Here is an 18,412-nt window from a genome sequence, read left to right as displayed (position 1 = left end):
CGCAAATGTTTAAGGCTGCTGCTGCTGATTGTTTTGATTTGGCCTTCCGGTGGAAATAAGACGGATTTGCCCCTGAAAAGCGCAGATATTTAAGGCTGCTGCTGCTGATTGTTTTGATTTGGCCTTCCGGTGGAAATAAGACGGGATTGCCCCTGAAAAGCGCAGATATTTAAGGCTGCTGCTGCTGATTGTTTTGATTTGGCCTTCCGGTGGAAATAAGACGGAATTGCCTCTGAAAGCGCAGATATTTAAGGCTGCTGCTGCTGATTGTTTTGATTTGAATAAGCCTTCTGGTTGGGCAGGCTGTTTCGTAGAATACTATCGAATTATTCCGGCTCTTGTAAACAGAGACAGAGTAACAAGAAAAGCACAGTTTGAGAAAGCTGTCGCTAAGAATTTTTTTTTGCGGATTGTTCCGGCTCTGGTAAATAAAAGCAGAGCGACAGAGAAAGCACAAATTGGGAAGGCTTTTGTGAAGAATATTTTCGGATGAAATGAAGAATATGCAAAAAAAAAAAGATTTGAAAAGCTTTTGCAGAGAATGGAATGTAGAATTAAGATGAGGGATATTTGGGATATCAATTTTTTTTATTTAAAAAAAAACAAAAGTCGGTAAATTAAAGATTCTATTGAGAATAGAGTTGAGAAGGAATGTAGAAATGTGATGCAGAAATTAAATAAAATTCGTAGGATGGAGAATAAAGATGTGGAATATGGAATAAAAATTTAGGATATTTGGTAAATAAAATTTTGCACTAAAGAAAAAAAACAAATGTTGATGTGTGAAAAGTTTTAATTAAGAATAGAGGTGAGAAGGAATGTAGGGATGAGATGAAGAATATACAGAAAATAAATCAAATTTAATTAGGAATAAAATAAAATAATAGTTGTATTCGGCAACACTGTAGATGAATAAAAAAAATAAATTTCTATGAGAACATTTGCTATTTTGGCAGCACTTGACAAACAAACAAAACAAAGTCAGTCATTGATCTATTCTTGCGAACGACAGACGTGTTTAGGTGAATCTCTGAATTGAGATTCGTAAAATCACGACAGAGAGGTCCTTAGTCTTGAATCGTAACAAGAGGCAGGGTATATATGCTGGAGTTTGACTCGAACTAGAGTTGCCGATGAGCGCTTAAGCGCGGACTTGGTCTCCCATCTCGGGTATAGCCTTCGTTGCAGGTCCGGGTGGGAATTATTGCCTTGGAATGCAATCCGGAAAAAGGATTTACCACCTGGGTGATCTGATGAACTAATAAAAAAAACAGCTCAGCTCTGAAACATTCGTTCATTCTGCAAACAAAAATTTTCAAATCAATTTGAATAAATTTTCGATTTCAAACCCGTAACAAAAAATCTAAGAGTTTTCTTTGTTAACATTTGGAAAAAAAATAGTGTATAACATTCAAAAACTCAGAAATAACCCTGAAACTTTTAAACATGTTTCACGAAATTAACATCAATGAAAATGTTAAATATAGGTATAAACATAGGTATAGGTATATAAGTTATTTGCTATAAGCACGAACAAACAATTTTTTACTTTGATTGAAAAAAACCAATTGTTTTGGGCAACTGTTCAAAACAAACAAGGTGCATTGAAAGGATTTTACAAAATAGACAGAATTTTCAATTTAACATTGAAAATATCACGAGTGCGCAAGTATGCGGAAGTTTTTTCTTCTGAACATGGTTTATGAAGTTATGGATTTTTACATGATGTAAAATTTATTGCTGGGACTTGCTGGGAACATAAACAAAAACACTTATTTAACAAAAACAAGTTTTGAAATCTACAACAAAATAAAGAGTTTTTGAAAGCGCCATATACAATACCCGAATTACATTTTTGCAAACCACTAATCCTCAAATATAACATTCTGAAATGCATTTTAGTTCTCCTTCCAAAATTTGTTGTTAAGCCACTTTTAAAATCAGTATGTTGAACTGTTTCGAAAAATTCAAAAAAATCAAGAATACAAATGGTGATAAAACTCCCATCTTCCACAACTTGTTTTTTGCTCTTGTAATCTTCGGATATTTGATTTTCATTTTTTCAAAATTTCCATAAAATACATAAAACCTTTATTTATTTTCCCCTTCGGGGTTCTTGAAAATTTCGAAGGGGGGCGGAGGGAAATTTGTTTCGGCCTTATTGGTTGGAACTTTAAGTCAGTTATGATGTAAACACTCAACACAGCACGAAAAAATTGTGTTTTTACCTGCTTTGATAAGAACCGTAAACTGGGGGAACATTGATCACTTTTTTAGTAAATTTTGGATTTCTTTCAAAAAACAAATATACTCAAAGGATGTACAATGTTGCTGCATACATTTAGGGGCAAAAATTATAAATATTTCTCAATATCTTTTGGCTTTAAAAAATTCTTTAGGTGCTCCCACTGTTCCAATGTTATTGGTCATTTGTTTTATACAGACTTTCTTATAGGAAATGTTCGTTTTTAATACTCTAAAATGAACATAGAATGACCATATAAATAATTCTAAAAATATACCTATACAAAGGAAAAAAGTTAAAGTTTTATACAAAACAACCCATTTCTATCTAAATGCTATCATTTTATCAGGAGAGGTGTTTGTTTGTGAGTCTTCTAAAAAAACAGACAGTTTTCAGATAATTCAACTTAGGACTTAGTTAATGATGATTATCTGCAAAAATTTCATGTTGATCATAGTTACCTCGGTGATCAAAGTTCCCCCAGTTTACGGTACTTTTGATCCCATGTTAATAGAAGCGCGCATTCAATTTTGTAGAAGATCTGAAGACGCCCGGCGCAAACCCGTCAGATTATAAAAAAAAATCCAATGAGAAAGTTTTCAGCTTTTAATCAGATCATGTCTATCAGTAATGTCTACTTAAGAAACTCATCGCAATTCATGGTTCAGCAGCATTACTGCTTCTATTATTAAGATGGATGTGTCTTGATCGACATTTCAACATTCCTATTATGAACCCGATCAATTAAACCACTATAATTAACCCATCATCATGTCAATACATCGATACGGTTTATAAAAACGATTCAATCGTAAAGTGAAATGGATAAAATTAGCAGATGCACCTCGTCATGTTCCACTACTCCAGTTCAAGTTTAGTAATTCCACCATGGGTACATGTGGCCTGGGTGCCTGAAAACTCTCGCTTATTTACCGTGGATGATTGCTCATCAAGTGTCAACAGTGTCTCGAAGTGAGCAACAATGGCAGGGCGCACAATGTCATCATGGAATTCAGACCCTCGCTTATAATGGCATCGTGACACACGCGCCAAAATTTTTCTTTCTTCCTTGTTAAGTGTACATTAAGGGGGAAGTTCTCCAGCCAATGAGATAATCCTCAACTCCACGATTATAGGGCCACATGCTCTGCATGCGTGATTAGTCGAAAGCCGACTTTTATTACACGATTTCGGCTCTCTTCAGCCGAATCACTTACGACGGAACCATAAGCAGTCGTGATCTATATCGCTAGATATACATTTTTATAAATAGTACAATAAATAAGTAATAAATTAGCTAATTCTACATAAAGGTAAGGTTCATCCGGCTGGGCCTAGTGGTAAACCAGAGGAATGTGTCCATGACCGGCGTATGCGATTGGTGGGGGAGGCAAAGGTGCGGCGAAACTTCTTGCTAGGATTTGCGAAACGGCAAGCACTAGAAGGATGACCTGAAAACAAATTAAAAAAAATGATATCATTTGTTGACAATTCTACAATTAAAAAAAAATTTTTTTTTCATACTCCGACTCCCAAGCCCTTCATGGAAACAACGGTTAGTGCCGATAGGAGCGTTGTGATTACTCCGACTACGAATGCAGCTGGTATCATGGCAAAGCTGACACGTTTCAGGAAGTGGTGGCCAAATGTTCGACTTTCTGCAAGTAGAAGAAGGTAAAAAAATGAGTCTGCTATTGATTCTGAGATTTAGGGAGCAATGCAACAAAAGTAAAATTTCTCAATGTAAAATTTCTCAATTTTGAAAAAATCATCGTTTCCATCCTAGTTGACCATTTTTAAGTGATCAGACTGAAATCGTTAAGCTCAATGATCTGATCTGAGTGTTGTTTTCTTCTACGGTTATTCCGGATTTTCTGCATTATCTCTTAGTGACTATTCCGGTCCAAAATTCTGTTGAGTAGCTATTTAGTATTCTTTCTCATCATTCATGAAAAACGCCTGAACACCCCTCATTTTTAAGGTGTGTATGTAGAATAATGATTCTATTTAGTCTTTAGATTTCAAAATGGCGTCCAAGCGAGAAGGGCTACGAATCAGAATTTTGTACCTACATGCGTCGTGAAAATCCAAACTACGCCGCAGAAATAGCAAAATTTTTGAATGTGGTGAAATCAGATGTCACCAAAGTATTAAAAGTTTTCGGGGAAGACCCAAAAAAAACTGTAAGCAGCGAGAAGCAGTTCAAAGCAAACTAGCGTTCTGCGCCGAAGTGAGTGGATAAGGTGACTGTACAAAATCTGAAGGCAGGCGTCAAACGAAAGGATCGCCAATTTGGACCAGGTCAACCGAAATCTTTACTGAGCATTTTTTCGTCTTCTATACCTATTGAACTTTAAATATGAAAGATACTTTGATTTAAAAAAAACAAATAGGTACTCAATTTACACGCAATCAAGTCTGACCACTTTTAGATCCGAACACCCTTTAAACCCAGGAGTGGTTTGTGGAAGAGCGGCAATGTCAAGTACCTGTTTTGACGTGTTCGATAGTCGTCTTATTTAAAAAAAAAAACCTTAAAAACCTTTAAAACCACGTTAGATCGTTTAGAAAAAAGAGTCCAGTGTAGGGGAGATAAGGGCATAATGGCCACCTTAAGGAAAACGCTTATTTAACCATAGAAAACAGCTATAATATGTGAGTTACATCATTGTTTCGTGTTCGAACACTAAAATAGTCTACTTCTTAGTTGGCTGAAACTTGAAAAACTAGATAAAAACGTTTAAAAATGAATTTTAAATAATTTTGCCAAAAGCTGAAAACAATTGACTGTAGGGGGCCCCTACTAGGGGCATAATGAAAACACCTCTGGAGCAGTATAAGTACCATTAATCGGGGCACGATGAGCGGCAATTCACACACACTCATACATTATGTTTTTGGTGATTTGCATCATCCGCCAAGATGCTGCTAGTCATATAATGCAACAATCAAAATATTCGATCATGAATGGTAAATAAAAAAAAAATCTCCTTGAGCAGGAATCGAAATCGAGTCTGCTGATATTACTTCTCCGACATCTTACTAATGCGTACTTTTTGCAGAAAAGAGAAGTGCTTTTTTTTATATATTTTTTTTGTAGCGGCCCACCACACTCCCCCACACCAAAAGGCTCAATTGAGCTTACTATGCCCCGGGTGCTCGTTATGCCATTATCTTCCCTACTTTATCACCCAGCTGATAACACCATTTGTTTACATTTGGTGTATTCGCCTTATTCAAAAATGACTACTGATATTAAATATAATAAATAAAAAACAAAAAAAAATCTGTCAAATAAAAACAGCTGTGTGAAGCTTCTTTTTAAGCTGTTAATCTTTTTGATTTTTGTTTAAAAAAAATCATTTTACTATTTATATTTTTTTACTTAAGAAGGAAAGCCGCTTTGTTTTAAGTCGGCACACATTTTTTTCAAATGTTATTTAAAATTCCAGATAAAAAAACTCAAATGTTATCTCGAGTGGCGTGATGTTTGAAATTCTCAGTAGGAAATTTCTGAATAAGAAATCATGACCGTCGCACCAAAAATTAGGATAAGATTCATACCAACTTATCTTATGTCCAATAAATTCACTTATTCTTTTCAGTTCAAATCACAAAAAATGTGATTTCTCATTGATTTTGATGTTTTTACAAAACAAAAAGTTTATAGTGAACATGTAGGGGATTCCAAAATGGTATAGTTTATGAAAATCCGTTCAGTATTATTGAAGAAACAGCTTTAATAGTAATCCGAGTCCGGATCCGGCTAAATGTCCTTTTTCTCAACTGTAAAAGAAGGTTATCCAAGTGCAAAGCTGATTTTAAGTGTAAGAAAATCATGAAAATTGCTAATTGACAAAAAGTTTGAAAAACTGCTACATATGAAAATTCTTCTAAAACTCTGTGTTTCGTGTTTGTAAATCTTAAGGTGCTAAAATATTTCAAATTACTTAAAATTGCTGATCCACTTTTCAAAGTTTATCTCCTAAGACTGAAACAGTTTTGACTATTCATAGATTGAAAAGCACGGTTTCACACCACTTTTTTTACATTTTTTTGCAGTCATGATCTTTAAAAAAAATAAAGAAAAAAAAATAATCCTTGTGAGCAACGTATAGCTTTTTGTTTCAGTTGAACACTAAGTAAAATTGTATTTGAGCATTTCGAAACTGGTCTACAATCTTTTTTCCGATGCATGTATTTTCGAATTTTATTTCTCAGATTTTGAATAACAGAAAATTGCAGTATCGTAGTTGAATGTTGTACGAAAAACATATTAGAGTTACGTTACGAGGTTAACTATAACAATAAATTTTATAAAAATCGGTTGTGAAACAAGTTATATATAGAAGTTTAGGTTTAGTCAGGCAGGGGTGTCAAATTGGCACTCCACGAACTCTAGCGGATAAAAATGTCTGGGAGTGATGAGGACATCTGTTTTTCTAGAATTTTCGTTAAAATCATTTTTTCTATTTTTAAAACTTGGAAACCTTGTGGGTAAGCAAGGGTTAAAATGTAATAAATTTATCAAATTAACAATTTCCCACTGATACACATTTCAAATTGGCAATATTCATAAAGATAAACATTTAAAAAAAACTATTATTATGTTCTTGGCTTTGTATGAAATAAATAATCTTACATGAAATCGAACAAATTAATCAATAGTAATTGTATTCAGGATTGCCGGATTCATCCTGGTAGAACCGGATGCTATGCAAAACCTGAGAAAAGTAAACACTGGACTAGCATCCAAGAAACAGGTAAACAAACTGTTTCTTGGATGCTAGTCCAATCGGAATTGTCCCTTATTCATGTCAATAAATGTCGCAGCAATTTGAATTGTTTTACGGAATCCTAAGGTCTTGCAAGAAAACCTGATCCTGCTGATCCTACAACGGACTGAAAGATAATTGATTATTATTAGCGGCATCCTACTTATAAAATGCACCATCAACCCCATACATAAAAAAGAAGGACTGAATGAGTAAAACCAAGACGATGGAAGCCTTAAGGTATTGGAGCTGTTATCACTCAACAACATTGAACGTAAGAACGGACACAAAATTGATAATTTTTAACCACACGAACTTGTTCAAACAAATCACTGGCTATCACGATAATTCGATGACATAAATAATATTTGTTTCAGCTGTCCGAACTCTAAGTTTTTCCAAAGACCAACTGCACGTTTTCTAAAGCCACGAAATCAACCACTGATCATTGTATTCATATTTCTTCGCTTTTCCAATGTCCAATGTCTCGTCAATTGTTCCACTTCACCGCTTCAACACATCGACGATCATTGAAGATTTGCTTATCATCAGTTCGCAAATTGCTTTGAGGTCACAAATCAATTTTTACAAAAACGCTTTCACTTTCAATCTCACCGACCTGCAACAGTTTGTTGATCCTGCTGCTCACCGAGTGCCGCCGGTAGAAGACAACATAGAACGATGTACACCAGAACGACGATATTCGATCGAACAGACATTTTTCAAAATCAAAATAACAAAGCTTCGAACTACAAGTCTACCCGACAGGCAAAACTACTATCAATTTAATCGTCACAACGCGCGGAAGGCAATCAAGCGACAACTGTGCCCCAAAATTTGTTCCGGGAGGGTATTTAAAACAATTGCCCTCACATTACGTGCGCTTAGAGCACGGATTGGCGCTATTGGGACCACAGACATTGTCACCAAATTTTTGGGAATGCCGATCGGGCACGACTTTGATTGAACGAGAGGTAGCCGAACCAAACCAAACAAAAAAAAACACTTTCGACTGTGACGTCCTCCTGGTTTGGCCAAACAAATATTACCCGGACGAAGGTGCTTGTGATGAATCGTCATTCACTGAGGTGGTTCAAAATTTGTTCTATGTTTAGATTTGACTTGGAACATCGACATATTTTATATGGTTTAAAGTTTTAGAAATCTCCTGTTCTCAGAAGTCGAATGTTCTTGGCATAAATGATGCCGTTGAGCGTTTCTTAACATTTATCAACTCAAAAGTGTTAACATTTAAAAGCCGAGCATGGGAAAAGCAGGCGGCGGCAACGCTATTCAAACCGTATGGAGCACATCTCTCAGATTTCCCCTCAGATTTTCCCCTTTTTTGACAGATTTAAGCTTTTTTCTTCAGATTTGAACTTTTATCTCCTATGCTCTCAAGGCAAAAAAAGCTTAAATCTGAGGAAAAAAGCTTAAATACGAGATTCACGACCACTTATTTAAAAGATGTTGGTCACACGATACACAGACAAATCGTGTAACGTTGCCGGGTCCTGGGAAAAAGTCGACCAGCCCAACATGGACTAAAATTGAATTAGTTGTTATTTGCCAACCTCCAACCCCTAATACCGTGCAAACGAAACACATCCACAAATCAGTCCCGACTCCAATAAGGAACTTCCTTGGAGGTGGAAGCTTCGGTATAAGATTCTATGCCGGACTGGCATTAACAAACTTTCTAATACAGGCATTGTCTTCCCAACAAAACCGCATTGCATATGTCTGAAAGAAACCAAATAAAACATACTCCATATTCCATCACAAGACAAAGCTAGATGGAAACAATCATCCAGAAGGATATTGTCGAATTATATAACGAGCGCTGCGTGTGAATGTAAACCAGCAATAGAAAAAAATTCTTTTACCGTATTTGTTTTCTTCCCTCGTTCAGTGTTCCACCGTACCCGATAAAAACAAACTCAAATCGTCGCCAGTGTCTTGCTACCTCACTCACTCGCACGCTCTCGCAACACTGACAAAATTTTCGGGGCACTACCGCCCGATGGCAGTGCAACACCAGGTCAAAACCAGTGCAACACTGTCCGAATAAACAAACAGATTGACAGCACCTAGTGGTGCACCAGTGCATAAACAAATGCGGCATTTGTTCCCTACCAGGGGGGTGACAATCTGGTTCTTCTTGCGAACAAGAATCTTTTTCTTTTTTTCTATCCATCGGGAGAAACGTTTATGGTGTTTTCCGCTCAAAGCAGTACAGAGTTGAAAAAGTCAAAATTTCAACCAATGAGGAACCAGAATGATTGTTGTGTTGGTGGGCAATCATTCATAATTCTCTAGTATTTGACATCTAGTCCGGTTCCTTGACAGCAAAATGTCAGGTTTGTTATGGGCCCACAAAATCGTGGGCCCGTAATTTTGATGGTTGTCAAAATCAATGACAAAGGATAGGGCTGTCACCCCTCTGTTCCCTACCGACGGCAAAAAAAAAACCAACCGAGAGCTGTGCGTGTGTATGTAAACCGGCTGGCAAAAAAAAACAGTTTCTAGTCTCTCCCCGCATAATCAAATATGATATGCTGAATCTTAAGTACTATTTCGTTCTGATTACCTTAATAGTAACGTTTCACATTGTGTTTTGGCTAAATGTGCCTTCGATAATATGGATGTAATATCATTTCGGAAAGATATTGATCGACAGAGATTGGGTACGGTTAATACTTCTTTAATGAAATTGATTATTTTTGCAACACGTCGAAATGATAAAAAAAAATATTCGAGAAAGATAAGATTAATCATTTTGCAAATTAAAAGATTTTTTTTGCAACGCGCATTGTGTTTTCTGCTGTCACGTCAACAAACATGACCACATTTTCACCAATTTTTTCCCTGTTCCGGAATTGTGGGAGGTAGCGTACGGATTACGGAACCTCCGAAGACTACGCGGAAGCCGCCGGGAATGACGACATGTGCAAGTGATGAAGGTAAAGTAAAAATCTTTGTATTTAGAGGAAAATATATTAGGTAGTTAAATCCATTCTCTCCCACCGATAGAATTCGGCAAAGAAGGGATACCAGAAGCTGTGGCAAACTAGATTCAGACCAAGCACAGCTTATGGAACATCTAGAAGGCGAAATGGTGAACATCTGGAAAATGCTTGCAATTTCAGGCGATGACGATGGAACCACGGCTGCAGGTGACCTCAAGACAAAACCGGCAAAAGCTCAGAGGAGGAAGACGTTCGCGTACTCATAGGCGGAAAAAGTTGCAATGTGGGCAATCCAACAGCACCACAAGTCAGTTTTCCGGTTTTATCTATCTCTCCGCCACCGTATAAACATCAGGAGCAGTAGCACACGCAATCATCGCATATAAAAGAATTTTAATTAAAAAAGGTGAATATTGGAAAGTTTATTATAAAAATTATATTATGAAAAATAAAAGTTTATAAAGCTAATTTTGGAAATTAATTTTTATCTTTTTACATTCACTAAAGATTCCACGTATGATCCAACTCGCTTCAGAACGAGTAGAAAACAGCAAAAAAAAAATGAATGGTTACTCTACTTAACGACCCGTTCGCTGTATCGTAAAGTGCGTCCAAACGATTCCATTTCATGGAAATAAGACTACCTTAATCGTGCATCAATAATCCAAAACTATAAAGCTAATCTTTCGTGTGTCTGGAAGAAGATAATGGAAATCGTTATTGTATAATACTGATTTATGCGGGTCATTCCTCTCCCATTCTCATCCCTTTCCCTTCAATGACAAAGGAGAGTGAAAAATAACATCGGCCAAAGGCGGCATCCATAAATTACGTAACGCAAAATATGCACTTATTTGACCCCCTCCCCCCCGTATGTCACAAATCGTCACGCTTGGACGTACCCCCCTATGAAAATTACGTAACGCTGATAATTACCCCCCCCCCCCCACACTTTTCATTTTTTGAATAATGGTTTTCGATGATAAGAAAAGATTTTAATATAAAGTTAATTAACGTTCTTCGAAACGGAATTAATATCTATTCAAATCGCTTTTTAGTACTCATTGATGATAACTCTCTGATAAAATAATATGATTGTCTTATTACTAGTTGTTCTGTGCTTGTTAACTGATGATCTACCTTGTTTAATTTATTTTGTTCAAGGAGCAAAATAAATTATACAATTATGTAAAATATACTCCACTAAGTAATATTCTTCGGAATAACCAAAATTGCATTTTTTAAATGAATTGAGAAAAAAAAGTAAAATTTCCGTCTTAAGGTTGAATAGAGTTCTTGAGGGTAAATGTACAAATCTAATATTCGGTTTTCTAGCGATTATTTCTTGGATGTCCAATACACAGTTTAAGGAGTCTATCTTAGAATCATTAAAAAGGGAAGGTTACAAACCAGTTTAATCATATTGAAGCTTACAAATTTGAAACTGATTTTGGTGGGCTTATCATTCTGCAAAAATTGCATGTCATCATAATAGCTGCGATTAAACTGAAATTTTAAGGAAAAAATCGTTACGTAACGATGAGCATACCTCCCCCCCTCCCCTATGTCACAATTCGTAACGCTCAAGCTTACTCCCTCCCCCCCCTAGGAGCGTTACGTAATTAATGGATGCCCCCAAACGGCAGACGGTTTATGCAGTTTGTTTGGTAATCAGCGATGGCAGAAAGACTATGGCAATTAACTTTTATTTGATGGACATAAGTTTCATATCGACACCAAAATATTCTTGAAAGGTAGGTACTTTTTCTACCAAAAGTGATTCACCAGCGCGAAATCTAGGGATTTCAACTGCACTGACAGTATTGGTAGATTTACAGTGCAAGTTATTTGTTTTCGGTGTTAAAATGTTTTTAAATTTGTTCTTTAAACTTTAAAAACTAAAGAGATGCAAAAAGATAAGGGGAGATAAGATATCGCTAAGAAAATCAAGCTTTTTATCACAAACACCGATGATCTGGGTTGCCAGGTGCCCATATTTGTCTGTGAAAAACAGACTTTTGACCCTTCGTCCTGATATCGGTCAGACACAGGTTTTTGCTCAGAGTGCCCTGATTTTCCAGACTTTAAAAATGGATTGATGAAAGCAATATTCATGTATTGGATATTATCCGTAATTGTCAGATTATACTAGAAATCACCAATCCTTTATTAAAACTTAATTTTCTTAATTAGATCGGCATGGTGCGTGGTGGGAAACAGTGTAGTGTATATCAATTCATTTAGCTTAAATCGTTAATATCGAATTAGCATTATCGTAATATTTTGACGACATTAACAGACTAACCGAGCTGCTGTCCGATTCAACGATTCAAATGAATGATAGAAAATCACTCAATACAACGTGTTTACGATATTGACTAAAAATGTCTTGATAGTAGATTTGAATTATCATTTTTAAGGAGTGTATCGAAAATAAGTTATAAACACATTTTTTTTTCATTGTATTGATTTTATTGACGATTCAAACAAAGGAACAGTTCGGAAGTGTTTTAAAAAGCTTATTCTGACAGTTTATAAAGAAATACAAGTAAAAAAGTAATTATTGGTAATATTCTCGGACTTTCGACTTGACGCGTTTCATTCGGTTTCGTACAGCTTATTGAGCACACTTCTTGGCCACAGCATTCAAATTTTTCTTGAAAACCGCCATGGTCCTGTTGGCCTTACCATCCTTTTTGAGAACTCTCTTGACGATAGCCCAATATCGTTCTATGGGGCGAAGCTGGGGGCAGTTTTGTAGGTTAATATCTTTCTCAACGAAATTTATATCGTTATCCTCAAACCATCTAAGAGTTGATTTAGCTTAGTGGGTTGACGCCAAATCCGACCAGAACAATGGTGGAGTCGTATGTTTCTTATATAGTGGCAGCAACCTTTTCTGCAAACACTCCTTTTGGTAGATATCGGCATTTATTGTTCCTTTTGTAAAGAAACTCGCCGACTTCAATCCGCAGGAGCACTTTCTTGCCAAATTTTTCCACCTCAATCGACTTCTCGTGGTCACTCACATCCTCCCCAATAGCTCCAATGTAGAATTGTGGTCCCGGAAGAGTACTGGAATCTTCTTTTGCATAAGTTTCATCGTCCATGAGAATGCACGCATCAGGCTTCTGCAAAATCCGATGATACAGCTTACGGGCTCTGGTTTTGGCTCGTGATTTTTGTTCAGCCGTTTATTTGGACACTCTGTGCTTTTTGTATGTCTTCAGGTTGTTCCGCTTCTTGATCCGCTGTACCATTTCGATCGATGTCCCAGCTTTTTTCGCCAAATCCCGTATGAGGCAAGCTGGACCTTCCTGGTCTTAGCCGTCTTAGGACAACAACAAATTTAAAAAAAAAAATCCGTATGGACATCGATCGATTCCGGTTGATGAGTTTGATTACCTTACGGTCCAGATTTGGGTCAGATGGTCTTGGTTTTCTGCCTCTTCCTGGAAAATCATCAAACGTATGCCGAAATGTTTCGCCACTTCATTCATCGAGATGCCCTTCTCTCGCATCCAAGTGTCCAACACACGAATTTTAACTTCTTTTTTTAATTCGCGACATTTTGGGAGAAACGAATGTTGCAAACGTAAACAAAGCGCTCTTGACAGATCCAGAATCTACATACAGGTGAGCACAGTTGTGCGCGTTTACGCGTTAGTAAGTAGAATGCCCAAATATGTTTATAGTTATTTTTCGATACACTCCTTAAAACGATTTTTTGTAATTTGGGAAATTACCTCACAATCAGACGTAAATTATGACAGTGTAAATCATCAGATGCAAAATGCAACAATTTTCGAATTTTACACCGTAAAACATTCAAGCATACCCATTTGAACCATTCTAGTTCTGAGAACGCAATGCACCGAATAACGCGACGTCTGGTTGGTTCCGTCAAACGCTAGACCAGCTGCGAAAATTCATTTATGGCGCTAATTTCTCTTCACAGCCAAATAAACGTTTGATATCAAACCGCACACCTAGGAACGTCTGGCGATGTCTTGTTTAGGAATTGTGATGCAACTGGTCGGAAGTGCAATACCCAGGAGTAGTTTTTCGGATACGGAACTATGTTCTACTATTCAGTAAATTTATAAGGTGAACACATAACAGCTTAAATAACCAATGTAATCAGTGTCAGAAAAAAAATGAAAATGTTTAAAAACTGAAATAATTAAAATGAATTTCGATTTGAAGGGTCGATGATTCGACGATTCGATGAAAAGGTCATATTGAAAAGGTCCCATTCAAAAATGATGTACCTTAAACAATTCTTATCATATTTCTCAGTAATATACTGAAAAGTGGAATTAAGGAGAAGTCGACTGGATAATTTGATGCGATTGTTATTCGGCAGTTCAGTCGAAAAGTTTCGAAAACGATTTTTCGATTATTCCGACGTTTCGATGCTGTTCAGCACCATCTTCAGGGAATTAATCGGATCGTATCACGTAAAAAGTGATTGCATATATGAAGCTTATTGTCTACTTCTTTGCCCTATTTTCACTATTGTTTTTGTGTCGCAGTTTAAATTTTTGAAACTCTTACGGTCAACGCGGTCTAATTGGAGCGGTCTAGTTTTAATAATGGCTACCAAGAGACAATATCGTTTCTTGATAGCCATTTTGGAAATCATTATACAAATTATATCGCTTCGATCATACCTGATCGAAGATCGTAAAAATTTTAAATTTTAAAAATTTAAACTGCGACACAAAAAACAATAAGGAAAATAGGGCAAAAAAGTGAAAAATCACCTTCACATATGCAATCAATTTTTACATGAAACGATCCGATTAATTCCCTGAGGATGATGCTAGACAGCATCTAAACGTCGGAATCATCGAAAAATCGTTTTCGATTTTTTTTGACTGAACAGCCGAAAAGCATAATGAATAGAGTTCAGTTTAAAAAGTCCATATTTATTACTGGAATAAGTGTAATGCATATTTAAAAAATAAAGATTGGTACATTCTAATTCTATTGAAATGTTGAATTCTTTTGATGAACAGACCAAAATCTTGAATCACGGTGAAAGTATTCTTTCGATAACCGAAATTCAACAACAGGTTTTGAGATCCAGATTTGAAGTTCAAGCATCAGATTAACAGTAAAGTATATGAAATACAATAAATAAATCAAGAAGAATTAATCTTAGTCATATAAATCAGGTTTCTAGTGTTGTGTCTTGAATTATTGATCTCTGAACCGAACAGGATGAACCAGTTTATTCGAAACCTTAAGTTCCTTAAGGATGAAATAAAGTAAAAAAAATTCAATTTTTATGCTCTGAAATTTCAAAAAAAGTTCTAAAAAGACTATTAAACAGTATTAAACTATGAAACCGTTCGATTTTGGCATATTTATGAGCCAAAATCTGATGTTGCCAAATTGAATGTTGCCAAAAACGAACGGGGTATGTATTTTTACCCCCAAATATGTGCAGCACCCTTACGCTTTTTCTTTAGAAACATTTTGACTGAAAAATTGTAAAATTTTATTCGAACAAAACCAAAAATTTCTGCAATTGGTGCTTCATGCGTTAAGAAATCACAAATACATCAAAAATTATATATTTTCTAACGTTTTCATTTGATTTTTCATTGAAAACGCTCATTTTAAACATCTGTAATTTTCTTCTAATTATTTTCTATACATTTATAATTTTCAAATCTTCAAATTTTCTCAGTATGAGAACATAACATTCACCGATAAATATTAATTTAAAATTAAAAACAAAGTTTGTTGCCACTTACCCCTTTATCTTATAAGGGAGAAAATCGCTCTATTTGCAAATTTTAAACCTGGTGAAACCAATAATTTTTCTGACTACGTCAATTTGATGTACCATCAACCTTAAAACTTTTGATGTACAAAAGGTATGATTATCTGTGGATATTTAGTTTTTAGAAGCCATTGAAGTTGAAAAGTGTTGCATGGTGTTCCAGTTGACGGTACACTAGATCTTGAACCTTTCAAGAAAAGACGATATGCATGTTAATATTACATTAGATAGGATAAAATCAGTTTTCTAGTTTAATTATGTTCATCATATTCGAAAATAACATTATTTTATTTTTTATTTTGAGTGTCGTAGAATCCAGTAAGCGTAGCTAGCTGATTTGCCAGAGGCAGCAAAACATTTTCTCCCAATTATCGAAAGCGCCGTTGATTGAAGATTGACCATGACCATGGGGAAGAATAACTTGAAAAACTAGTAACAACGTGCATATACACACAAACGTAAATAGTACGCATTGCCAGATGATTCCATCTGCAACACAACAGCTCAGAGTGCTGAAGATTGAACTCTTAACCGGTTCATTGAGTATTAACTCAACTGTGGGAAGATCAGATACGGGTAAGGTAAAATCCACTAGCAGGGGACGGAAATCTGGATCACTGGGTGAAATTGTACTCACTCTGCTCAAACGAGAGGGGTGCTGGGGGACGAGTGGAAAAATCAATTCAAGGCAGTTTTCACTCTCCATAGCGAAAAAGTTGCTGGCTTAACGAGATTTTTCCGAGCCGGTTTCCTAACAGGATCCTTGCTCTCTCTGAAGTTTCACTTTCCAACATTTCTGCATTCGAAAGGTTGGGGTAACGAGCGAGAGGTATCCTGGGCTTCAATTATTTTAACGATCACTATCGATTTCATGAACGATGTGCGAAACTGCAGCAGGAAAAAGTGCAACCAGTTGACATCATCGATTAAAACGAAAATAAAATTACCGATTGTGCCTAGTCATTCGAAACCAAACAAACAATCATCGATAGAAAGTGCAACTGCTGCGGTTCGATTGATGGGTAGCATAATTTTTTCCCCTCCCCATTGTGTGCTTGCTGCGAAGTATTTATTATGGTAATAAACCTTAATTTACGAGCACATTATTAATGCAAGAAATCCTGTACGAGAAACATGCAAATGATGGGCCATAAGAATGCACTGATGTTTTGAATACTGTAAACTGGTAATAATCAGAATACAGAATCATTAATCCGAAAAACAAATTATAAAGCATAGTTCATCTTAGATCTGGACGTATTAAAACGGGTCTATCTTGAAGCTATGTAATGTAATTAAAATATTTTGGAACTCAAAACGTAGGTCTTTTATCATACTTTGAAGGAAAAATAACAAAACAAAAATCCTATATACTTTTGATGAAATCTTGAACTTTTCTGCTAATTAATTTTCAAACCAATTTTTGAAATTGTCCTGATTCGCCCTGATTTTTGAAAAATTGGTTATAAAAAGTACCTACTGAATTGTTATGATTTTCAAATAAATGATGGTGATTGAGTTTAGAGTTAAATTATCAGGATATCGAAAAAATCTGTAAAAAAAATAGTTTGATCGATGAGAATGTTCGGTTCAGATGATATTTAAATGTTTTTTTTTTTTCATATAAACTGCAAGAATTTGTGATGAAAAATCCAGATTATTTTTATGCTGTCCTGATTTTTAGAAAAAAAAAACACCTGGCATCCCTGCGGCGAATACACCCTGTTTGGACACCCTGTACGCTGACCTCAGCGTCCATTTTGTTCCATCATCTTTTCATCTCTGTTGCATCCCAAGTCATCCTACCATTCTTTTTCATTTTTTACTTAACAATGGCCCAATATTTTTCGATAAGACGGAATTGAGAACAGTTGGGTGGGTTGATGTCCTTTTTGACCTAATCCACCCTGTTGTCTCGATACCACTGTAGTACCTCTTTGCTGTGGTGGCAGCTTTCGAAATCTGGCCAAAACTTTACTGGTCCTTTGTGAGATCTGATGTACGGAAGAATATGTTTTCTCAGGAACTCCTCCTTGTACATTTTGGAGTTCATGATCTTGTTTGTCATAAAAAACGGGAATTTTCGTCCGCAGCTGTAAATACCTAGCCAGATCAAAAACTTTCTTGCAAACTTATTGGCAAAAACTAATTTGAACTTGCCAGGGACAACACCCCAACCAGTGGCTTTATAAAATTTTTGGTCTGGAAGCGCTCCAAAACCCATTTTCACTTACACAGTAAACGAAAATTACCGAGTCCGGTAATTTTTTTACCGAAATCCTAACATGTGTTAATCGTTAAACTGTTCGGTAATTTTTTCAGTAAAAAATAAACGAACATCGGTAAATGAAGAATCGATTTACCGATGATCGTTTATTTTTTACCGAAAAAATTATCAAACAGTTTAACGATTTACACATGTTAGAATTTCAGTAAAAAAAATTACCGAACTCGGTAATTTTCTTTTACTGTGTAGGTTTCGTCATCCATGAGGATGCATCCTTCGTACTTCGGTCATCCGAATAACACGACACGACTTTGTTTCTTACAATTCTCTTTATTGTTCAAAAATTTCCCTTAATATACCCTAACTGAAGTGAACTTAGTTAATTCTAAATGAACATAAGTT

At 35.9% G+C, this 18,412-nt stretch overlaps 1 protein-coding gene across 1 annotated transcript; it reads right to left on the bottom strand.

The window, feature by feature from the left end:
- Positions 1–2,462: 2,462 nt before the first annotated feature.
- On the bottom strand, positions 2,463–7,865 carry LOC129740141 (protein apnoia). The gene is made up of 3 exons (XM_055731749.1): positions 7,640–7,865; positions 3,770–3,903; positions 2,463–3,696 (listed from the first exon to the last, which is right to left on the bottom strand). The coding sequence occupies exons 1-3, from the start codon at positions 7,737–7,739 to the stop codon at positions 3,580–3,582; spliced, it is 351 nt and encodes a 116-aa protein (XP_055587724.1). The 5' UTR covers positions 7,740–7,865; the 3' UTR covers positions 2,463–3,579.
- Between the last annotated feature and the right edge of the window lie 10,547 nt (positions 7,866–18,412).

The sequence above is a fragment of the Uranotaenia lowii genome, chromosome 1, assembly GCF_029784155.1.
Source record: "Uranotaenia lowii strain MFRU-FL chromosome 1, ASM2978415v1, whole genome shotgun sequence".
In the NCBI taxonomy this organism is placed as follows: Eukaryota; Metazoa; Arthropoda; class Insecta; order Diptera; family Culicidae; genus Uranotaenia; species Uranotaenia lowii.
Note: the sequence above shows the minus strand (reverse complement) of the source record. Positions and strands in the feature narration are given on the sequence as shown.